We start from the raw sequence: 26,294 nt of genomic DNA, 5'->3' as shown, positions 1-26,294 counted from the left end.
ACTTCACAAAAATTGGTGAGCATAATTATGTCACATAACATCATTAACAAGCATGCCAAATTTTATGGACATCGGACCAAAGGTGGCACTATAACTGTTAAAAAGCTTTAAAACCACATATTTCCTATGGTAAATTGCCTGTATTGGCTGTAAATGGACTTTTCAATCTATTATTTCAGTGGTTAAAAGCTTTCTAAATAAATCTTAATGTCTTAAATGCTTATGTGCTTAAAGGCCTTAAATGCTTGAACCCCGATAAATGCTGCTTGCAGCTTTAATTATTATTATTATTCTTCCCTAAAACGCATCGTGCAGCCAAAACCGTAAGGCCTAGAGACGTGATACTTGGTCAAATGGTAGTAGTATTGCTCGCTACTCAGATACACGGACTTAGCCAAATCGGCCCATAGGTGGCGCTACAGCGACCAAAAGCGCGAAACTGCTCATAACTCCTAGACTGTATGTCGTAGACTCAAGTGTCTTATATCAATGTAATCAAGACCTCATGGCAAACAAAACGTATATCTCCGATTTCATTTCCGGTATGCAAATTTTTCCGCCATTTTGAATTTTGTCAAAAACCTACTTTTGCGAACTAGTCCTAGGTTTTTTGCCCGATCGGAACCAAACCAGTGCAGAAATGTTCTCTGGAGTTTGAATATCAATAATTATCGAAAAAAAGTTGAAATTTCGATTCACGGTCGCTAAGGGGCGCCAAATTGTATGTTGTGGGAGGAGCCTATTTTACTAAAACGGCCATAACTCCAGAAGTAAATGAGGTATCTTCACCAAACTCGGTACAATTATTTATGAGGTCATTCTGAGGTCACAGTAAAAAAATCGTGGCGATTGGCCACATGGTGACGCTATAACATGAAAAAAACATAAAACTGGCTATAACCACCTGACCATTAGTCCGATTGACTTGAAAATTGGTATGCAGTGTCTTGGTCCAAGGTGTCATGTATGTCTATGAGGACATTGGTGTATCTCAAAAAACATGGCCGCCATCGGCCAATGAAGTTTGAGCACCTATTAGACAAGGTTAACGGAGGCCGATCGGAACGAAACTCAGTGGGCATGTTCGACTCATGGCCCTAGAGGTCTGTAAGAATTTTGAAAGAAATCAGCCACTAGTTGGCACTAACGAGTTTTATGGCTCTGTAATCACGTGGTGTTACACTTATCGTAACAAAATGCATATCATTTGATAGATCTGCTCATGCTGAAAAACTTTGCCTCAAGAACCATTGCTGTCAATCAAACCGTTCATTAAATATTCGCGAACATGTTAAAAACCTACTTTTGCGAACTAGTCCTAGGTTTTTCGCCCGATCGGAACCAGACCAGTCTAGGACAATTCTCTGGACTCTCTAGATCAATAATTATCAAAAAAAAGTTTAACTTTTGAATTTTTCGTATGGCTATAATTGGGTCATAAAGAAAAGGGGCGTGGCAAAATACACTAAAAAGCCTATAAATCCTAAATGAAAAAACACAACATCACAAAAATTGGTGAGCATATGTGACATAACATCATTAAGAAGCATGCCAAATTTTATGGAGATCGGACAATAGTTGGCGCTATAACTGTTAAAAGGCTTTAAAACCATATATTTCCTATGGTAAACTGCCTGTATTGGCTGTAAATGGACTTTTCCATCTCTGATCATATAATTTTTTTTTATATCATAATGTTAAAAACTAGTGCAATACAATTCTCTGGACTCACTAGAACAATAATTGTCAGAAAAAGTTGAACTACTTCATTTGGATAGCTATAATAGGTTCACTTCAAAATGTGGCCTTTACCAAGTGTCCCCGAAAGCCTATATCTCTTTAATGAATGTTCAAACCTTCTTAAAAACAAGTCAGAACATGTGAAATATCACTCTGAACATGCATGAAAATTTTCAGACAGATCGGACAAAATTTGCCTCTATAACAGTTAAAAAGGTGAAAATGATATGAATATAATGGCATATTAAGCCAATAAGTGGTATTTTACTGCCCCCTGCTGTTTAAAATAGTCATTTTGTCATATTGTTCTATAATTTATATTGAGACTTTATAAAATCCCTATTTGAACATTTACAATTACATTTAGTCAAAATCCATCTGTTAAAGTATTAGTATTGACAGTTTGATCACATCATATATATCAAATATCTGTATCTACAACATAATGTGTGTGTGTAGTCTTAGGTTTCTGAATAAATTCTGAATAATCTGATTAATAGCTTACAAAGACTTTGTGAAATGTTTATAGACCATTCAAATATATTTTCATAATGACATATCCCAATAGCATTGAAAAAACAACAACATTTGTCTTTGTGTGTGTGTGTGTGTGTGTGTGTGTGTGTGTGTGTGTGTAAACATGCATTATGGAGTTAAAATGGAAAAACTGGTTTGCTTTAGTGCAGACAAATGGTGAAAATCATGAAGTTTAAAGTGAAAGTGAGCCAATAAGTGGTCTTCTACTGCCCTCTGCTGGTCATTCTACTTATTAATGAAGTCTACTCACATATGCTTTTGCATTCATTAGACACTAAAAATCACTTATATAACAATAAGACACTAAAAAATAACTTATATAACAATTACTATTGTAGCACAATCATATTTTGTCAGAGTTTATCACTTCATTTGTACTGATACTTCACATAATTGCTAGCAATGTGGTAAATCATGGTAAATCACGCTAAAAACATGGTAAATCATAATAAATAATACTAGAATGTGGTATATCATGGTAAATCATGCTAGAACATGGTAAATCATGGTAAACTATGCTAGAACAGGGTAAACCATGGTAAACTATGATAAATCATGGTAAACTATGATAAATCATGATAAACTATGGTAAACCATGCTAGAATCACAGTAAACAATGGTAAATCATACTAGAATGTAGTATATCATGGTAAATCATGCTAGAATATGGCAAATCATGCTAGAATCATAGTAAATAATACTAGAATGTGGTAAATTGTTGTGGGAGGAGCCTATTTTACTAAAATGGCTATAACTCAAAAAGTAAATGAGATAGCTTCACCAAACTGGGTACACATATGTAGGATTTCAATCTGGGGTCACAGTAACAAAATAGCGACGATTGAACACTAGGTGGCGCTATAACATGAAAAAAACATGAAAAGGGCTATAACCACCTGACCGTTAGTCTGATTGACTTGAAAATTGGTATGCAGTGTCTTGGTCCAAGGTGCCATGTATGTCTATGAGGACATTGACGTATCTCAAAAAACATGGCCGCCATTGGCCAATGAAGTCGAGCACCTATTAGACAAGGTTAACGGAGGCCGATCGGAACGAAACTCGATGGGCATGTTCGACTCATGGCCCTAGAGGTCTGTAAAAATTTTGAAAGAAATCGGCCACTAGTTGGCGCTAACGAGTTTTATGGCTCTGTAATCACATGGTGTTACACTTATTGTCACAAAATGCATATCATTTGATAGATCTGCTCATGCTGAACAACTTTGCCTCTAGAACCATTGCTGTCAATCAAACAGTTCATTAAATATTCATGAATATGTTCAAAACCTACTTTTGCGAACTAGTCCCTGGTTTTTCGCCCGATCGGAACCAGACCAGTCTAGGACAATTCGCTGGACTCTCTAGATCAATAATTATCAAAAAAAAGTTGAACTTTTGTATTTGTATGGCTGTAATAGGGTCATTTATAAAATGGGCGTGGCAAAATACACTAAAAAGCCTATAAATCCTAAATGAAAACTCAGAACTTCACAAAAATTGGTGAGCATATGTGACATAACATCACAAACAAGCATGCACAATTTTATGGAGATTGGACCAAAGGTGGCGCTATAACAGTTAAAAGGCTTTAAAACCATATATTTCCTATGGTAAACTGCCTGTATTGGCTGTAAATGGTCTTTTCCATCTCTGATCATATAATTTTCATATCATAATGTTCAAAACTAGTGCAATAGAATTCTCTGGACTCACTAGATCAATAATTGTCAGAAAAAGTTGAACTACTTCATTTGGATAGCTATAATAGGTTCACTTCAAAATGTAGCCTTTACCAAGTGTCCCCGAAAGCCTATATCTCTTTAATGAATGTTCAAACCTTCATAAAAACAAGTCAGAACATGTGAAATATCACTCTGAACATGCATGAAAATTTTCAGACAGATCTGACAAAATTTGCCTCTATAACAGTTGAAAAGGTGAAAATGATATGATTATAATGGCATGTTAAGCCAATAAGTGGTATTTTACTGCCCCCTGCTGTTCAAAATAGTCATTTTGTCATATTGTTCTATAATTTATATTTAGACTTTATAAAATCACTATTTTAACATTTACAATTACATTTAGTCAAAATCCATCTGTTAAAGTATTAGTATTGACAGTTTGATCACATCATACAGTTCAAATGTCTGTATCTACAACATAATGTGTGTGTGTAGTCTTAGGTTTCTGAATAAATTCTGAATCATCTGATTAATAGCTTGCAAAGACTTTGTGAAATGTTTATAGACCACTCAAATATATTTTCATAATGACATATCCCAATAGCATTGAAAAAACAACAACAACATTTGTCTTTGTGTGTGTGTGTGTGTGTGTGTGTGTATGTGTGTGTGTGTGTATGTAAACATGCATTATGGAGTTAAAATGGAAAAACTGGTTTGCTTTAGTGCAGAAAAATGGTGAAAATCAAGAAGTTTAAAGTGAAAGTGAGCCAATATGTGGTCTTCTACTGCCCTCTGCTGGCCATTCTACTCATTAATGAAGTCTACTCACATATGCTTTTGCATTCATTAGACACTAAAAATCACTTATATAACAATAAAACACAAAAAATCACTTATATAACAATTACTATTGTAGCACAATCATATTTTGTCAGAGTTTATCACTTCATTTTTACTGATACTTCACATAATTGCTAGCAATGTGGTAAATCATGGTAAATCACACTTAAAACATGGTAAATCATAATAAATAATACTAGAATGTGGTGTATCAAGGTAAATCACACTACAATCCTGGTACATCATTCTAGAACATGGCATATCATGGTACATCATGCTAGAACATGGTAAATCATGGTAAACTATGCTAGAACTGTGATAAAATCAGAGAGAGGTCCAGAGACGAAAAGCAGGTAATGTTCTCTTTTAATTGAAACAAGATAACGCCGTGCAGGCTGATAACAGAAAGTCACTTCTCAGACAATGAAACAAAGACTTAGTTCGTTGCTTCTCTCAGAATATGAATAAACAGAGGATGCTGTAGATCAACTCATTGAATGAAGAAACTGAGGATACTGTCGATCTGGCCACTCCTGGGCAGCGAGGACTGGGAAGCAGGTGAGCAGTGGAACCCTCTGCTATTCTCCATGGAGAACACTGGGTACAGCACAGAATAGGTAACTCACAGCAAATGATAACAGTTGCACAGTTAACAGCAGGACCCGACAGGACTGGACAGGACAGGACTTAGGTTTCTTTTCAGAGCTATAACAATCGACGTGCATCACAGTCAAACAATAATCCGACAACACAAACAAGAAAGAGAAAGCTAGATATAGCGAAGACAAAAGAGAAAGATTGAGAACAGGTGTGTAAGAGGGATGTGAATGAGAACCAGCTGATAGAGATGAGGTGATGCGTTAATGAGTGTGTGCGTAAATGTGTGAGAGAGGAGGTAGTGAGACGTAAAACAGCCAGCAGAGGGAGACAAAGGAAAGAAAAAGAGAAGGACAGAACCAGGATCATGACAAGAACAGGATAAATCATGGTAAGCCATGATAAATCAGGATAAACAATGGTAAATCATGTTAGAATGTGGTATATCATGGTAAATCATGCTAGAACATGGTAAATCATAGTAAACTACGCTAGAACAGGGTAAATCATGGTAAACTATGATAAATCATGATAAACTATGATAAATCATAATAAACTATGGTAAACCATGCTAGAATCACAGTAAACAATGTTAAATCATACTAGAATGTAGTATATCATGGTAAATCATGCTAGAATATGGCAAATCATGCTAGAATCACAGTAAATAATACTAGAATGTGGTAAATTGTTGTGGGAGGATCCTATTTTACTAAAATGGCTATAACTCAAGAAGTAAATGAGATATCTTCAAAATGAGATATCTTCACCAAACTCAGTACACATGTGTATGGGTTCAATTTGAAGTCACAGTAAACAATTTTATGGAGATCTGACCATAGGTGGCGCTATAACTGTTAAAAAGCTTTAAAACCATATATATCCCATGGTAAACTGTCTGTATTGGCTGTAAATGGTCTTTTCCATCTATTATGTCAGTGGTTATATGCTTGCTAAATAAATCTTAATAACTTTTGATGCTTTTGTGCTTAAATGCCTTAAAGGCCTTAACTGCTTGAACCCCGATAAATGCTGCTTGCAGCTTTAATTATTATTATTATTTTCCCCTAAAACGCATCGTGCAGCCCAAACCGTAAATGCTGGAGACTTGAAACTCAGCCAAATGGTAGTCCTCAATTTGGGGAGAACCTATCAAAGTATGACCCCGATTGGTCAATAGGTGGCGCTATAGCAAGCAAAAGTATGAAATCAGCCATAACTCCTAGACGGTTTGTCATAGAATCAAGTGTCTTATATCACTGTAATCCTTGGCTTAAGACGGTCAAAACGTATATCTCCGATTTCATTTCCGCCTGGGAAAATTTTCCGCCATTTTGAATTTTCTCAAAAACCTACTTTTGCGAACTAGTCCTAGGTTTTTCGTCCGATTGGAACCAAACCAGTGCAGAAATGTTCTCTGGAGTCTGACTATCAATAATTATCGAAAAAAAGTTGAAATTTCGATTCACGGTCGCTAGGGGGCGCCAAAACGTACGTTGTGGGAGGAGCCTATTTTACTAAAACGGCTATAACTCGAGAAATAAATGAGGTATCTTCACCAAACTCGGTACACATGTGTAATAGTTCAATTTGAGGTCACAGTAAAAAAATCGCGACGATTGAACACTAGGTGGCGCTATAACTTGAAAAAAACATGAAAAGGGCTATAACCACCTGACCGTTTGTCCGATTGACTTGAAAATTGGTATGCAGTGTCTTGGTCCAAGGTGCCATGTATGTGTATGAGGACATTGGCGTATCTCAAAAAACATGGCCGCCATCGGCCAACGAAGTTTGAGCACCTATTAGACAAGGTTAACGGAGGCCGATCGGAACGAAACTCAATGCGCATGTTCGGCTCATGGCCCTAAAGGTCTGTAAGAATTTTGAAAGAAATCGGCCACTAGTTGGCGCTAACGAGTTTTACGGCTCTGTAATCACGTGGTGTTACAAATATCCACACAATATGCATATCATTTGATAGATCTCCTCATCCTGAACAACTTTGCCTCAAGAACCATTGCTGTCAATCAAACTGTTCATTAATTATTCATTAATATGTTAAAAACCTACTTTTGCGAACTAGTCCTAGGTTTTTTGCCCGATCGGAACCAGACCAGTCTAGGACAATTCTCTGGACTCTCTAGATCAATAATTATCAAAAAAAAGTTGAACTTTTGCATTTGGATGGCTGTAATAGGGTAATTTATAAAATGGGCGTGTCAAAATACATTAAAAAGCCTATAAATCCTAAATAAAAACTCAGAACTTCACAAAAATTGGTCAGCATATGTGACATAACATCATTAACAAGCATGAAAAATTCTATGGAGATCGGACGATAGGTGGCGCTATAACTGTTAAAAAGCTTTAAAATCATATATTTCCTATGGTAAACTGCCTGTATTGGCTGTAAATGGTCTTTTCCATCTCTGATCATATAATTTTCATATCATAATGTTCAAAACTAGTGCAATACAATTCTCTGGACTCACTAGATCAATAATTGTCAGAAAAAGTTGAACTACTTCATTTGGATAGCTATAATAGGTTCACTTCAAAATCTGGCCTTTACCAAGTGTCCCCGAAAGCCTATATCTCTTTAATCAATGCTCAGACCTTCTTAAAAACAAGTCAGAACGTGTGAAATATCACCCTGAACAAGCATGAAAATTTTCAGACAGATCGGACAAAATTTGCCTCTATAACAGTTAAAAAGGTGAAAATGATATGAATTAATGGCATGTTAAGCCAATAAGTGGTATTTTACTGCCCCCTGCTGTTTAAAATAGTCATTTTCTCATATTGGTATTGGTATCAGCCATGGTAAATCATGATAAATGATGGTGTGTGTGTGTGTGTGTGTGTGTGTGTGTGTGTGTGTGTGTGTGTGTGGTACAAATATAACAAAGGTTTTATTTTCCAACATGAAAACAAACATAACAGAGTGCTAGTGCACAAACAATAACCGACAATGATAATGGATGAGAGGGGAACTTAAATACACAGATCAAGACAAGGACAACAGGTGACGGTTATGATGATGAGGAGCAGGTGATGATGAGGAGGGTGATGAGGAGCAGGTGCAGGTGATGACGACAGATGGTGAATGTGATGAAGACAGAAGGTGAATGTGATGAAGGTGAATGTGACACCAATATCACTGAAACATTTGTGTGTGTGTGTGTGTGTGTGTGTGTGTGTGTGTGTGTGTGGCATTATTGTGTGTAGCATATGTAGCAAGTATGCATTATTGAGTTAACATGGAAACACTGGTTTGCTTTAGTGCAGAAAACTGGTCAAAATCATGAGGTTTAAAGTGAAAGTGAGCCAATAAGTGGTCTTCTAGTGCCCTCTGCTGGCCATTCTACTTATTAATTAAATATTTCCACATGTGCTTGCATTTATACTTGAATACACACTAAAAATATATAGCAATAACTATTATAACACAATCATATTTTGTCAGTGTTAATCACTTTATTTGCACTGACACTTCAAATAATTGCTAGTAATGTGATAAATCAGGCTAGAAACATGGTAAATCAAAGTAAATAATACTAGATTGTCGTTTATCTCCTGGTAAATAATACTAGAACGTGGTATATCATGGTAAATCATGGTTAACTATGCTGTGTGTGTGTGTGTGTGTGTAAGCATGCATTGAGTTAACATGGAAAAACTGGTTTGCTTTAGTGCAGAAAACTGGTTTAAAGTGAAAGTGAGCCAATAAGTGGTCTTCTAGTGCCCTCTGCTGGCCATTCTACTTAATAATGAAATATTTTACATGTGCTTTTGCATTCATACTTGGACACACACTAAAAATCACGTATATAACTAACTATTATAACACAATAATATTTTGTCAGTGTTCATCACCTCATTTGCACTGACACTTCACATAATTGCTAGTAATGTGGTTAATCATGCTAGAAACATTGTAAATCATAGTAAATAATACTGAAATGAGGTGTATCAAGGTAAATCATGCTAGAATCCTAATAAATCATTCTGGAACATGGTATATGATAGTAAATCATGCTAGAATCATATTAAATAATTCTTGAATGTGGCAAATCGTTGTGGGAGGAGCCTATTTTACTCAAATGGCTATAACTCAAGAAGTAAATGAGATATCTTCACCAAAATCAGTACACATGTGTATGGGTTCAATTTGAGGTCACAATAAACAATTTTATGGAGATCGGACCATAGGTGGCGCTATAACTGTTAAAAAGCTTTAAAACCATATATATCCCATGGCAATTTGCCTGTATTGGCTGTAAATGGTCTTTTCCATCTATTATGTCAGTGGTTACATGCTTGCTAAATAAATCTTAATGACTTTTGATGCTTTTGTGCTTAAATGCCTTAAAGGCCTTAACTGCTTGAACCCCGATAAATGCTGCTTGCAGCTTTAATTATTATTATTCTTCCCTAAAACGCATCGTGCAGCCAAAACCGTAAGGCCTAGAGACGTGATACTTGGTCAAATGGTAGTAGTATTGCTCACTACTCAGATACACGGACTTAGCCAAATCGGCCCATAGGTGGCGCTACAGCGACCAAAAGCGCGAGACTGCTCATAACTCCTAGACCGTATGTCGTAGACTCAAGTGTCTTATATCAATGTAATCAAGACCTCATGGCAAACAAAACGTATATCTCCGATTTCATTTCCGGTATGCAAATTTTTCCGCCATTTTGAATTTTGTCAAAAACCTACTTTTGCGAACTAGTCCTAGGTTTTTTGCCCGATCGGAACCAAACCAGTGCAGAAATGTTCTCTGGAGTTTGAATATCAATAATTATCGAAAAAAAGTTGAAATTTCGATTCACGGTCGCTAAGGGGCGCCAAATTGTATGTTGTGGGAGGAGCCTATTTTACTAAAACGGCCATAACTCCAGAAGTAAATGAGGTATCTTCACCAAACTCGGTACAATTATTTAAGATGTCAATCTGAGGTCACAGTAAAAAAATCGTGGCGATTGGCCACATGGTGGCGCTATAACATGAAAAAAACATAAAACTGGCTATAACCACCTGACCATTAGTCCGATTGACTTGAAAATTGGTATGCAGTGTCTTGGTCCAAGGTGTCATGTATGTCTATGAGGACATTGGTGTATCTCAAAAAACATGGCCGCCATCGGCCAATGAAGTTTGAGCACCTATTAGACAAGGTTAACGGAGGCCGATCGGAACAAAACTCGGTGGGCATGTTCGACTCATGGCCCTAGAGGTCTGTAAGAATTTTGAAAGAAATCGACCACTAGTTGGCGCTAACGAGTTTTATGGCTCTGTAATCACGTGGTGTTACACTTATCATCACAAAATGCATATCATTTGATAGATCTGCTCATGCTGAACAACTTTGCCTCTAGAACCATTGCTGTCAATCAAACAGTTTATTAATTATTCACGAATATGTTAAAAACCTACTTTTGCGAACTAGTCCCTGGTTTTTCGCCCGATCGGAACCAGACCAGTCTAGGACAATTCTCTGGACTCTCTAGATCAATAATTATCAAAAAAAAGTTAAAATTTTGCTTTTGGTTGGCTAGAAGAGGATCATTTATGAAATAGGCGTGTCCAAATACACTCAAACGTCTATAAAGCCTAAATAAAAACTCAGAACTTCACAAAAATTGATGGGCATATGTGAAATAACATGCTAAAGAAGCATGGAAATTTTTATGGAGATCGGACCATAGGTGGCGCTATAACTGTTAAAAAGCTTTGAAAACCATATATTTCCTATGGTAAATTTCCTGTATTGGCTGTAAATGGACTTTTCCATCTATTATTTCAGTGGTTAAAAGCTTTCTAAATAAATCTTAATGTCTTAAATGCTTATGTGCTTAAAGGCCTTAAATGCTTGAACCCCGATAAATGCTGCTTGCAGCTTTAATTATTATTATTATTTTCCCCTAAAACGCATCGTGCAGCCCAAACCGTAAGTGCTGGAGACTTGAAACTCAGCCAAATGGTAGTCCTCAATTTGGGGAGAACCTATCAAAGTATGACCCCGATTGGTCAATAGGTGGCGCTATAGCAAGCAAAAGTATGAAATCAGCCATAACTCCTAGACGGTATGTCATAGAATCAAGTGTCTTATATCACTGTAATCCTTGGCTCAAGACGGTCAAAACGTATATCTCCGATTTCATTTCCGCCTGGGAAAATTTTCCGCCATTTTGAATTTTCTCAAAAACCTACTTTTGCGAACTAGTCCTAGGTTTTTCGTCCGATTGGAACCAAACCAGTGCAGAAATGTTCTCTGGAGTCTGAATATCAATAATTATCGAAAAAAAGTTGAAATTTCGATTCACGGTCGCTAGGGGGCGCCAAAACGTACGTTGTGGGAGGAGCCTATTTTACTAAAACGGCTATAACTCGAGAAATAAATGAGGTATCTTCACCAAACTCGGTAAACATGTGTAATAGTTCAATTTGAGGTCACAGTAAAAAAATCGCGACGATTGAACAGTAGGTGGCGCTATAACTTGAAAAAAACATGAAAAGGGCTATAACCACCTGACCGTTTGTCCGATTGACTTGAAAATTGGTATGCAGTGTCTTGGTCCAAGGTGCCATGTATGCCTATGAGGACATTGACGTATCTCAAAAAACATGGCCGCCATCGGCCAATGAAGTTTGAGCACCTATTAGACAAGGTTAACGGAGGCTGATCGGAACGAAACTCGATGGGCATGTTCGACTCATGGCCCAAGAGGTCTGTAAGAATTTTGAAAGAAATCGGCCACTAGTTGGTGCTAACGAGTTTTATTGGCTCTGTAATCACGTGGTGTTGCACACATCCACACAATATGCATATCAGTTGATAAATCTCCTCATACTGAACAACTTTGCCTCAAGAACCATTGCTGTCAATCAAACCGTTCATTTAATATTCGCAAATATGTTAAAAACCTAATTTTGCGAACTAGTCCTAGGTTTTTTGCCCGATCGGAACCAGACCAGTCTAGGACAATTTTCTGTACTCTCTAGATCAATAATTATCAAAAAAAAGTTGAACTTTTGCATTTGGATGTCTCTAATAGGGTCATTTATAAAATGGGCGTGGCAAAATGCAATCAAAAGCCTATAAATCCTAAACAAAAACTCAGAACTTCACAAAAATTGGTGAACATATGTGACATACCATCATTAACAAGCATGCAAAATGTTATGGAGATCGGACAATAGTTGGCGCTATAACTGTTAAAAGGCTTTAAAACCATTTATTTCCTATGGTAAACTGCCTGTATTGGCTATAAATGGTCTTTTCCATCTCTGATCATATCATTTTCATATCATAATGTTAAAAACTAGTGCAATACAATTCTCTGGACTCACTAGAACAATAATTGTCAGAAAAAGTTGAACTACTTCATTTGGATAGCTATAATAGGTTCACTTCAAAATGTGGCCTTTACCAAGTGTCCCAGAAAGCCTATATCTCTTTAATGAATGTTCAAACCTTCTTAAAAACAAGTCAGAACATGTGAAATATAACTCTGAACATGCATGAAAATTTTCAGACCGATCGGACAAAATTTGCCTCTATAACAGTTAAAAAGGTGAAAATGATATGAATATAATGGCATATTAAGCCAATAAGTGGTATTTTACTGCCCCCTGCTGTTTAAAATAGTCATTTTGTCATATTGTTCTATAATTTATATTTAGACTTTATAAAATCACTATTTTAACATTTACAATTACATTTAGTCAAAATCTATCTGTTAAAGTATTAGTATTGGTAGTTTGATCACATCATACAGTTCAAATGTCTGTATCTACAACATAATGTGTGTGTGTGTAGTCTTAGGTTTCTGAATAAATTCTGAATCATCTGATTAATAGCTTACAAAGACTTTGTGAAATGTTTATAGACCATTCAAATATATTTTCATAATGACATATCCCAATAGCATTGAAAAAACAACAACAACATTTGTCTTTGTGTGTGTGGTGTGTGTGTGTGTGTGTGTGTGTGTGAGTTTGTTTTCATGACAACTGAGGACATTTTTATGATAACACACCTGCAAATGAGGACACTCAGGAAAATAGGTGATATATGAGGACATTTTGGGTGTCCTCATTTTTCAAATGGCTTTAAAAACATACTAAGCAGTGTTTTTTTTTATGTAAAAATGCAGAATGTTTCCTGTGATGGGTAGGTTTAGGGATAGGGGCAGTGTAGGGGGATAGAATGTACAGTTTGTACAGTATAAAAACCATTACGCCTATGGAATGTCCTCACAAATCACATAAACATGGCTGTGTGTGTGTGTGTGTGTGTGTGTAAGCATGCATTATTAAGTTAACATGGAAAAACTGGTTTGCTTTAGTGCAGAAAACTGGTGAAAATCATGAGGTTTAAAGTGAAAGTGAGCCAATAAGTGGTCTTCTAGTGCCCTCTGCTGGCCGTTCTACTTATTAATGAAGTCTACTCACATATGCTTTTGCATTCATTAGATGCTAAAATTCACTTATATAACAATTACTATTGTAGCACAATCATATTTTGTCAGAGTTTATCACTTCATTTTTACTGATACTACACATAATTGCTAACAATGTGGTAAATCATGGTAAATCACACTAAAAACATGGTAAATCATAATAAATAATACTAGAATGTGGTGTATAAAGGTAAATCATACTACAATCCTGGTACATCATTCTAGAACATGGTATATCATGTTACATCATGCTAGAACATGGTAAATCATGGTAAACTATGCTAGAACAGGGTAAATCATGGTAAGCCATGATAAATCATAATAAACTATGGTAAATCATGTTAGAATGTGGTATATGATGGTAAATCATGGTAAACTATGATAAATCATGATAAACTATGGTAATCCATGCTAGAATCACAGTAAACAATGGTAAATCATACTAGAATGTAGTATATCATGGTAAACTATGCTAGAATATGGCAAATCATGCAAAAATTGGTGAACTTATGTGACATAACATCATTAACAAGCATGCAAAATTTCATGGAGATCGGACCATAGTTGGCGCTATAACTGTTAAAAAGCTTTAAAACCATATATTTCCTATGGTACATTGCCTATATTGGCTGTAAATGGTGTTTTCCATCTATTATGTCAGTGGTTAAATGCTTGCTAAATAAAACTTGATAACTTTTGATGCTTTTGTGCTTAAAAACCCTTAAAGGCCTTAATAGCTTGAACCCCGATAAATGCTGCTTGCAGCTTTAATTATTATTATTATTATTATTATTCTGCCGTAAAACGCATCGTGCAGCCCAAACCGTAAGGGCTAGAGCTTTGAAACTTTGCCAGATGGTAGTACAAAAATCGAGGAGAGGTTATCAAATTATGACCTCGATTGGCCCATAGGTGGCGCTATAACAACCAAAAGCGCGAAACTGCTCATAACTCCTAGACCGTATGTCGTAGACTCAAGTGTCTTATATCATTGGAAAGCTGGACGCCTGACGAACAAAACGTATATCTCCGATTTCATTTCCGCCATGATAGATTTTCCGCCATTTTGAATTTTGTCAAAAACCTACTTTTGCGAACTAGTCCCTGGTTTTTCGCCCGATCGGAACCAAACCAGTGCAGAAATGTTCTCTAGAGTCTGAAGATCAATAATTATCGAAAAAAAGTTGAAATTTCGATTCACGGACGTTAAGGGGCGCCAAAACGTACATTGTGGGAGGGGCCTATTTTACTAAAATGGCTATAACTCCAGAAGTAAATGAGGTATTTTCACCAAACTTGGTACACATATGTAAGAGGTCAATCTGAGGTCACAGTAAAAAAATCGCGGCGATTGGCCACATGGTGGCGCTATAACATGAAAAAAACATAAAACAGGCTATAACCACCTGACCGTTAGTCCGATTGACTTGAAAATTGGTATGCAGTGTCTTGGTCCAAGGTGCCATGTATGTCTATGAGGACATTGGTGTATCTCAAAAAACATGGCCGCCATTGGCCAATAAAGTTGAGCACCTATTAGACAAGGTTAACGAAGTCTGATCGGAACGAAACTCGGTGGGCATGTTCGGCTCAAGCCCCTAGATGTCTGTAAGAATTTTGAAAGAAATCGGCCACTAGTTGGCGCTAACGAGTTTTAAGGCTCTGTAATCACGTGGTGTAACAAATTTAGTCAGAAAATGCATATCATTTGATAGATCTCCTCATATTGAACAACTTTGCCTCAAGAACCACTGCTGTCAATCAAACCATTCATTAAATATTCGCGAATATGTTAAAAACCTACTTTTGCGAACTAGTCCTAGGTTTTTTGCCCGATCGGAACCAGACCAGTCTAGGACAATTCTCTGTACTCTCTAGATCAATAATTATCAAAAAAAAGTTGAACTTTTGCATTTGGATGTCTCTAATAGGGTCATTTATAAAATGGGCGTGGCAAAATGCAATCAAAAGCCTATAAATCCTAAACAAAAACTCAGAACTTCACAAAAATTGGTGAACATATGTGACATACCATCCTTAACAAGCATGCAAAATTTTATGGTGATCGGACAATAGTTGGCGCTATAACTGTTAAAAGGCTTTAAAACCATTTATTTCCTATGGTAAACTGCCTGTATTGGCTATAAATGGTCTTTTCCATCTCTGATCATATCATTTTCATATCATAATGTTAAAAACTAGTGCAATACAATTCTCTGGACTCACTAGAACAATAATTGTCAAAAAAAGTTGAACTACTTCATTTGGATAGCTATAATAGGTTCACTTCAAAATGTGGCCTTTACCAAGTGTCCCCGAAAGCCTATATCTCTTTAATGAATGTTCAAACCTTCTTAAAAACAAGTCAGAACATGTGAAATATAACTCTGAACATGCATGAAAATTTTCAGACAGATCGGACAAAATTTGCCTCTATAACAGTTAAAAAGGTGAAAATGATATGAATATAATGGCATATTAAGCCAATAAGTGGTATTTTACTGCCCCCTGCTGTTTAAAATAGTCATTTTGTCATATTGTTCTATAATTTATATTTAGACTTTATAAAATCACTATTTTAACATTTACAATTACATTTAGTCAAAATCTATCTGTTAAAGTATTAGTATTGGTAGTTTGATCACATCATACAGTTCAAATGTCTGTATCTACAACATAATGTGTGTGTGTGTAGTCTTAGGTTTCTGAATAAATTCTGAATCATCTGATTAATAGCTTACAAAGACTTTGTGAAAATGTTTATAGACCATTCAAATATATTTTCATAATGACATATCCCAATAGCATTGAAAAAACAACAACATTTGTCTTTGTGTGTGTGTGTGTGTGTGTGTGTGTGTGTAAACATGCATTATGGAGTTAAAATGGAAAAACTGGATTGTTTTAGTGCAGAAAAATGGTGAAAATCAAGAAGTTTAAAGTGAAAGTGTGCCAATATGTGGTCTTCTACTGCTCTCTGCTGGCCATTCTACTTATTAATGAAGTCTACTCACATATGTTTTTACATTCATTAGACACTAAAAATCACTTATATAACAATAAGAAACTAAAAAGTCACTTATATAACAATTACTATTGTAGCACAATCATGCTAGAATCATAGTAAATAATACTAGAATGTGGTAAATTGTTGTGGGAGGAGCCTATTTTACTAAAATGGCTATAAGTCAAGAAGTAAATGAGATATCTTCACCAAACTCAGTACACATGTGTATGGGTTCAATTTGAGGTCACAGTAAACAATTTTATGGAGATCGGACGATAGGTGGCGCTATAACTGTTAAAAAGCTTTAAAACCATATATTTCCTATGGTACATTGCCTGTATTGGCTGTAAATGGTCTTTTTCATCTATTATGTCAGTGGTTAGATGCTTGCTAAATAAAACTAATAACTTTTGATGCTTTTGTGCTTAAAGGCCTTAACTGCTTGAACCCCGATAAATGCTGCTTGCAGCTTTAATTATTATTATTATGTTCCCCTAAAACGCATCGTGCAGACCAAACCGTAAGAGCTGGAACCTTGAAACTTGGCCAAATGGTAGTCCTCAATTTGGGGAGAACCTATCAAAGTATGACCCCGATTGGCCCATAGGTGGCGCTATAGCAACCAAAAGCGCGAAACTGCTCAGAACTCCTAGACCGTATGTCGTAGACTCAAGTGTCTTATATCATTTGAAAGCTGGACGCCTAACGAACAAAACGTATATCTCCGATTTCATTTCCGCCATGATAGATTTTCCGCTATTTTGAATTTTGTCAAAAACCTACTTTTGCGAACTAGTCCTAGGTTTTTCGCCCGATCGGAACCAAACCAGTGCAGAAATGTTCTCTAGAGACTGACAATCAATAATTATCAAAAAAAGTCGAAATTTCGATTCACGGACGCTAAGGGGTGCCAAAACGTACGTTGTTTTTACTAAAATGGCTATTTTACTAAAATGGCTATAACTCCAGAAGTAAATGAGGTATCTTCACCAAACTTGGTACAAATGTGTAAGAATCTTACAGTCAATCTGAGGCCACAGTACAAAAATCGCGGCGATTGGCCACATGGTGGCGCTATAACATGGAAAAAACATAAAACAGGCTATAACCACCTGACCGTTAGTCCGATTGACTTGAAAATTGGTATGCAGTGTCTTGGTCCAAGGTGTCATGTATGTCTATGAGGACATTGGTGTATCTCAAAAAACATGGCCGCCATCGGCCAATGAAGTTTGAGCACCTATTAGACAAGGTTAACGGAGGCCGATCGGAACGAAACTCAGTGGGCATGTTCGACTCATGGCCCTAGAGGTCTGTAAGAATTTGGAAAGAAATCGGCCACTAGTTGGCGCTAACGAGTTTTATGGCTCTGTAATCACGTGGTGTTACACTTATCGTCAAAAATAAACTTATCGAGCGTATGTGACATAACATCATTAAGAAGCATGCCAAATTTTATGGAGATCGGACAATAGTTGGCGCTATAACTGTTAAAAGGCTTTAAAGGGGACATATCATGCCAAATGCACTTTTTTAGCCCTTAAATGCATTTTGTTGTATATTTGGAGTGTTTAGAAGTACAGAAAATATGAAATTATTCTCTTCAGGTGCTTCGTTGATATCTTTATATTCTGTTTTGGTCATATTTTTCAACCTGTTCCGATTTTTCTGTTATCTATGACGTTTTTTGAACTATTACGTCACAGTATTTGCAGCGGAACTGCCAAATAAGGACATTGACTTCCGGCCCAACACTTCGAGCAATCCGCCATTTTTATTTCTCGCTGCAATTTTGTAGTCCAAGCTAAAGGATGCAGAAGTTACGAGAGGGTAAGTTAAAATGTTCGGTTGTTGGATGTAGTAACCCACACGCTTCATTACACCGTTTAATGTAGATGAACTGCTGCGCTTGTTACAGGACGCATGTTTAACTGAAAGAACGAGCAGAGAGAGAGACCCGGTCGCGCGCGCGCTCACTCTCTCTCTCGGAGCCAGGCGAAAGTGTAAACAAGACATCACCGTCTCCAAACTAGACGCTGTCTTGCTCTCTCTCCCTCGCACATATTAATCAAAATAAATCGACACGGTGGTAAAAGGTCGGAAGACCAAAGTTTCATGTGTAAATACAGTACACACCATTGCGATACATCCATATGAAGACGTTGTTCTGCAGGTTCGTCGTCTTCATTTTTCATCTCGCTCCTGCTCCGGCTCTGGCTCGAACATGTAAGGCTGGCTGGACAAGTCTTCCGTTGTTGACATTTTGTTAATAACGTGTGAATAAAAAGTTTCTGTGCCGCTAGATAATCGTATCTCTGCTATCAAACTACAAAAATGGCCGAACGGGGTGGAGTTGAACCGAATGTGGGCGGGGTATGAAGTGTCTCAATTGTATTTAAAGAGACCGCACCAAAACGAGTTGCTCTCAGACGCACATCAGAAAAGGGTTAGAAAAGGGGCTTGTGGAGCTATAATAATGAGGAATTCAGACCCAAGCATTGCAGTTCCGCTTTATAGACTACAAATGTATGATTTATATGTAAAAAGGAACAATTTAAAAGCATGATATGTCTCCTTTAAAACCATATATTTCCTATGGTAAACTGCCTGTATTGGCTGTAAATGGACTTTTCCATCTCTGATCATATAATTTTCATATCATAATGTTAAAAACTAGTGCAATACAATTCTCTGGACTCACTAGAACAATAATTGTCAGAAAAAGTTGAACTACTTCATTTGGATAGCTATAATAGGTTCACTTCAAAATGTGGCCTTTACCAAGTGTCCCCGAAAGCCTATATCTCTTTAATGAATGTTCAAACCTTCTTAAAAAGAAGTCAGAACATGTGAAATATCACTCTGAACATGCATGAAAATGTTCAGACAGATCGGACAAAATTTGCCTCTATAACAGTTAAAAAGGTGAAAATGATATGAATATAATGGCATATTAAGCCAATAAGTGGTATTTTACTGCCCCCTGCTGTTTAAAAATGTCATTTTGTCATATTGTTCTATAATTTATATTGAGACTTTATAAAATCCCTATTTTAACATTTACAATTACATTTAGTCAAAATCCATCTGTTAAAGTATTAGTATTGACAGTTTGACCACATCATATATATCAAATATCTGTATCTACAACATAATGTGTGTGTGTAGTCTTAGGTTTCTGAATAAATTCTGAATAATCTGATTAATAGCTTACAAAGACTTTGTGAAATGTTTATAGACCATTCAAATATATTTTCATAATGACATATCCCAATAGCATTGAAAAAACAACAACATTTGTCTTTGTGTGTGTGTGTGTGTGTAAACATGCATTATGGAGTTAAAATGGAAAAACTGGTTTGCTTTAGTGCAGAAAAATGGTGAAAATCAAGAAGTTTAAAGTGAAAGTGAGCCAATATGTGGTCTTCTACTGCCCTCTGCTGGCCATTCTACTTATTAATGAAGTCTACTCACATATGCTTTTGCATTCATTAGACACTAAAAATCACTTATATAACAATAAGACACTAAAAAATCACTTATATAACAATTACTATCATAGCACAATCATATTTTGTCAGAGTTTATCACTTCATTTGTACTGATACTTCACATAATTTCTAGCAATGTGGTAAATCATGGTAAATCACGCTAAAAACATGGTAAATCATAATAAATAATACTAGAATGTGGTGTATCAAGGTAAATCATACTAGAATCCTGGTACATCATTCTAGAACATGGTATATCATGGTACATCATGCTAGAACATGGTAAACTATGCTAGAACAGGGTAAATTATGGTAAGCCATGATAAATCATGATAAACTATGGTAAATCATGTTAGAATGTGGTTTATCATGGTAAATCATGCTAGAACATGGTAAATCATGGTAAACTATGCTAGAACAGGGTAAATCATGGTAAACTATGATAAATCATGGTAAACTATGGTAAACCATGCTAGAATCACAGTAAACAATGGTAAATTATACTAGAATGTAGTATATCATGATAAATCCTGCTAGAATATGACAAATCATGCTAGAATCATAGTAAATAATACTAGAATGTGGTAAATTGTTGTGGGAGGAGCCTATTTTACTAAAATGGCTATAACTCAAGAAGTAAATGAGATATCTTCACCAAACTCAGTACACATGTGTATGGGTTCAATTTGAGGTCACAGTAAACAATTTTATGGAGATCGGACCATAGGTGGCGCTATAACTGTTAAAAAGCTTTAGAACCATATATTTCCCATGGTAAACTGCCTGTATTGGCTGTAAATGTTCTTTTCCATCTATTATGTCAGTGGTAACATGCTTGCTAAATAAATCTTAATAACTTTTGATGCTTTTGTGCTTAAATGCCTTAAAGGCCTTAACTGCTTGAACCCCGATAAATGCTGCTTGCAGCTTTAAAGGAGAAGTTCACTTTCAAAAAAACTTTTGCTGATAATTTACTCACCCCCATGTCATCCAAGATGTCCATGTCTTTCTTTCTTCAGTCGCAAAGAAATTAAGGTTTTTGATGAAAACATTCCAGGATTTCCCCCCATGTAATGGATTCTATTGGGACCCAAACGGTAGAAGGTCCAAATGACAGTTTAAGTGCAGCTTCAAAGGGCTTTAAACGATACCAGACGATGAATAAGGGTCTTATCTAGCGAAACGATCGGTCATTTCCAAAATAAATAAAAAAGTTTAAGTTTTATAAGCACAAATGTTCGCCTTGCTCTGTTCTGTGATGTGCGTTCGTGACGTCACGTATTACGCAATTACGTTGAAAAGGTCACGCTTGAAAAATTTCTGTCCTGAAGAAAATGTTCTTTTTGGCTTTTTAATATTAAAACACCGAGGATACGCACACGAAATGGGCATTTTAAACGATAAACTGACACAAATACATTTGAAAATGTGTATATGGTCCTCCTTCCGCACATTCGTAAACACGTCAAGCGTGACCTTTTCAACGTAATTGCGTATTACGTGACGTCTTCAACGCGCATCACAGAACAGAGCAAGGCGAGCGTTTGTGCTTATAAAACTTAAACTTTTTTATTTATTTTGGAAATGACCGATCGTTTCGCTAGATAAGACCCTTATTCATCGTCTGGTATCGTTTAAAGCCCTTTGAAGCTGCACTTAAACTGTCATTTGGACCTTCTACCGTTTGGGTCCCAATAGAATCCATTACATGGGGGGAAATCCTGGAATGTTTTCATCAAAAACCTTAATTTCTTTGCGACTGAAGAAAGAAAGACATGGACATCTTGGATGACATGGGGGTGAGTAAATTATCAGCAAAAGTTTTTTTGAAAGTGAACTTCTCCTTTAATTTACATTGTGTCTGCATTGTGTTAGTTGTGATTGAGCAATTGTGAGAGTGTGAATACGAGATTCAATGGCAAGATGATTGGAATTGTGCGCTTAACAGACATGATTGTGATCAGCTACAATGTTCAGCGATGCAACCTATTGTCGGGATAATTCCGGTTCGTCTGGCTACGCAGACGCGACAATTTTTTTCTGTATTATACATTTTTATCGTACTTTTTTGAGGGTTGATTTGTAAAGAAGGACCACACGCCTGTGCACATATATATATTCAAACGCCCATACCTTTGGACTGAACACGTAATACGCATGTGCGCGACGTCTGCGTTTTTGAGGTTTACGCAGAGATAACGGATAATCGTTTGCACCTTCGAACGTATTTCAGGGAGTGCGTTCTCGAGACACCAGGCATGCACTGTTTTGTGCGGATGGGCGGCCGGAGCACGTTAAGGGTTTTCTGTTAGAACGGTGTTGTGTTAGCGGCCCCTAAGTTATTAACTAATGATCTTCGCAATGTAAGTGAATCAATCAATCAAAACTAACTTTAGCTGGACAATAACTTTATCCTAGAGCTGTTGTAAAGCCAAACAATCTGTTACGGTAATTTCCTATTATCACTGTAAAGCTGCTTTGAAACAATCCATATTGTTAAAAGCGCTATATAAATGAAGGTGACTTGACTTGACTTAACTAAGGGAATAGATCTAAATATAATACTTTAATCAACGTTTTTCACAATAAGTTAATCTCGGCAGATGTAATAGTTAAAACAGTAAAATAAAAAAATAAAAAGTAATACTTATTTATTATGCAACAGTGTTATTACCAAATTATAGCAGTTTTTACATTGAAGTCTTAAAGGAGATATGCCACTTAAATTGAGTGTTTATATATATCAGAGGGCTAAAATGAGGGTAAAATATAAGTATTTTATACTATTACACAATTTTGATGTAAAAATTTGTTTCTAGCTGTTTTTCTCTCTGCTCTGTCTATTTTCCTATTCACATTTTTATACCAATGTACTTCATTATTTATGTTACTCAGAGAATGAGAAGCTGATTAAGGCAGTGATAGTAGCAGGACTGTACCCAAAAGTGGCCAAGATTCGCCCCAGCCATAGTAAGAAGAGACCGATGTAAGTGGCATGGATTTCTCCTATTGCTTGTTTTTGTATGTATATTTTGGATTATATGGCCTTTATTCTTAAGTTCATTGATAGGCCTGAACCTCAATTGAATACTTACAGACTGTCACTTGCTGTGTTTCCATTACCCTTCAAATTGCGCAAATTGAAATTGCGAATTGAAAATACGTCAATTTCGCAAAAAATCCCATTTATCATTTTTTACTTTAAAAGTTTTTACATTCGCATGAGGTGGTTTTTCAGGCAATTCGAAAAAGGAATATTTTGCAAAACTGCAATGGAAACAGTTTTTGAAACAAAAAAGCTTGAATTGCACTACTTGAAAAAATATGCATTGCATTAACCTTGCTTGCATTTTAATGCATTGTATTTTTAAGGCTTGCATTTTTATGGGCTGAAATTCAACATGGTTTTTAAGCATTTAAGCTGTGAAATATTTCAATTCAAAACATTCCACACATGTTTTCATTATTAAAAATTCAATAATCCATATTCACCTTTCAGATTTCCCTTCCAAAATGTAGGAAAAAAATACAACCTATAATATTTATGAATGAATGACTCTCACCCGTGGCTACATAATTTTCTTCGTCAACAGCCGCTTGCACCACCTGCTGGTGAGGTTGACTAACAGCTATGGAGATTATCAATCGGCAGTCTACTGATATTCCTGCCGTTCCCGGATGTCAATTGTTGAATTTTCTGTCGAATTTGAACCACTGAATTTATGGAAGCGAATTTGTCAAGCAAAATAAAATGGACTGAAAATTGCCTGTCGAATATTATAGGTTGTATTTTTAAACAGAATGAACATTTTGGAAGGGAAATCTGAAAGGTGAATAATGGATTATTGCATTTTTATTACTGAAAACGTGTGTGAAATGTTTTTAATTGAAATATTCACAGCTTAAATATACAACCATGTTGAATTTCACCCCATAAAAATGCAAGCTCTAAAATTACAATGCATTAAAATGCAAGCAGGGTTAATGCAATGCATATTTTTTTCAAGTAGTGCAATTCAACAAGCTTTTTTGTTTCAAAAACATTTGTCATTATTTTACTTCCATATACAGGTCACCTGACGTTGATGGCGCGGTATGTTTGGACAAAAGACGAGACAGAGTTCTTCATTAAACTCATAAAAGACAAAAGTATTACGGGAATACTGGATTCTAAACAACAAATAAATGCCACAATTGATCAGATAGAGGGAGAAACACCTCATATGTTCTGCTCCCAAGTATAAGTGGCTTTCCTTGCCATTAATGCTTGGGTAACGTGCCTACGTCTCTTTCGATTAAAAATAATGGCTAGTGCGGTGGCTGAGATATACGTAAACCTACCAACATTCATTGGCATGATTTTTGGAATGAGTTATCGCGAGAGAAAAAATTGCATTTTAGTCGCATTACATCGGTTAATGGAAACGTCGTCATTTCGCAATAGCTTTTTATCTACATTTAGAAAATATTGCAAAAGTTTTGCGCAAATCTGTAATGGAACCGCGGCTACTGATGGCATTATCCCAATTTAAGACATCTTCACAGACCTTTGTTCTGTTGTGAAAAATAAAGGGCAGAAAAGATGAAAAGCAATCTCAGATGATAGAAACGGCATGAAAAGATCTGCATGTATTATTGCAATTTAAGATAAACAGTTTTCTGTTACAATATATTTAAAAATGTAGTTTGTTCCTGTTATGGCAAGCTGAATTTTCAGCATCATTACCTCATTCTTCAGTGTCACATGATCCTTTAGAAATCATTCTTATATGCTGATTTGGTGCTCATCAAACATTTATTTTTATCAATAAAACAGTTGTGCTGCTTAAAGGAGTAGTTCACATTCAAATGAAAATTACCCCATGATTTACTCACCCTCAAGCCATCCTAGGTGTATATGACCATTCGGAGAATACAATCGGAGTTATATTAAAAAATATAATGGCAGTGGATTGCAACCAACAGATTGAAGCTAAAAAAACGTGCATTCATCCATCATAAACGAACTCCACACGGCTCCGGGGGGGTTAATAAAGGCCTTCTGAAGCAAAACTATGAGTTTGTGTAAGAAAAATATTAACATTTAAAAGTTTATAAAGTAAAATAACTAGCTTCCAGGCAAACGAGCATAAGGATTCCTCTTAAGTGTAAAGCACAACATATGCGAGTAATGTGATGTACTGTTGATATTTATGCTACAACATGCTATGCTACGCTACTTCTGACGTCATAAGTTGCACATTAGGGGCAAGTAGACTGCTTATAGCCGTTTGGCCGGAAGCTAGAATTTTACTTTGTAACGTTTTAAATATGAATATTTATCTTACACAAACTCAACGCTTTGCTTCAGAAGGCCTTTATTAACCCACAGGAGCCGTGTGGAGTTCGTTTATGATGGATGGATGAATTGCAATCCACTGCCATTATAAAACTTGGAAGAGCCAGGATATTTTTTAATATAACTCCGATTGTACTCGTCTGAAAGAAGAAAGTCATATACACCTAGGATGGCTTGAGGGTAAATTTGGGGTGAAATCATGGGGTAATTTTCATTTTAAAGTGAACTAATCCTTTAACACTTTTGTGGAAACCATGATTTATTTCAGGATTATTTGATGAATGGTGTAAGTGTAAATTAACAGCATTTATTTGAAATTATAAAAGTTTTGATCAAAGTTCTGTCACTTTTTATCAATTTAATGCATCCTTGATTAATAAATATGTTAATTATTTTTTAAAAATCTTACTGACCCCGAACCTTTGAACGATAGTGTAAGTCTGTGATCAGAATTTCTGTCTTCCTAAAATAAGTAGATTATTTAATTAAATTAACAACATAAGCAGCTATAAGCTTATAGCCCCCCAGCTCAGCCGCCATGTGTTGGAGTTCACCCCGGTGAACGAGAGGGTCGCTTCCCT

At 36.1% G+C, this 26,294-nt stretch overlaps 1 protein-coding gene across 3 annotated transcripts in view; it reads left to right on the top strand.

Annotated features, from left to right (window-relative positions):
• dhx36 (DEAH (Asp-Glu-Ala-His) box polypeptide 36) overlaps window positions 1-26,294 on the top strand; it is a 226,734-nt gene that overhangs the window by 191,437 nt on the left and 9,003 nt on the right. For 2 of the 3 annotated variants that reach the window (XM_084123913.1, XM_084123912.1), the window contains exon 22: window positions 23,271-23,361. The exons of the other annotated variant lie outside the window; for it this stretch is intronic. In XM_084123913.1, coding sequence (XP_083980039.1) covers window positions 23,271-23,361 — 91 coding nt within the window. The remainder of the gene's footprint in view (window positions 1-23,270; window positions 23,362-26,294) is intronic. 3 annotated transcript variants of the gene reach the window in all.

This window comes from Abramis brama (genome assembly GCF_963993115.1).
Source record: "Abramis brama genome assembly, chromosome: 9".
Taxonomy (NCBI): Eukaryota; Metazoa; Chordata; class Actinopteri; order Cypriniformes; family Leuciscidae; genus Abramis; species Abramis brama.
Note: the sequence above shows the minus strand (reverse complement) of the source record. Positions and strands in the feature narration are given on the sequence as shown.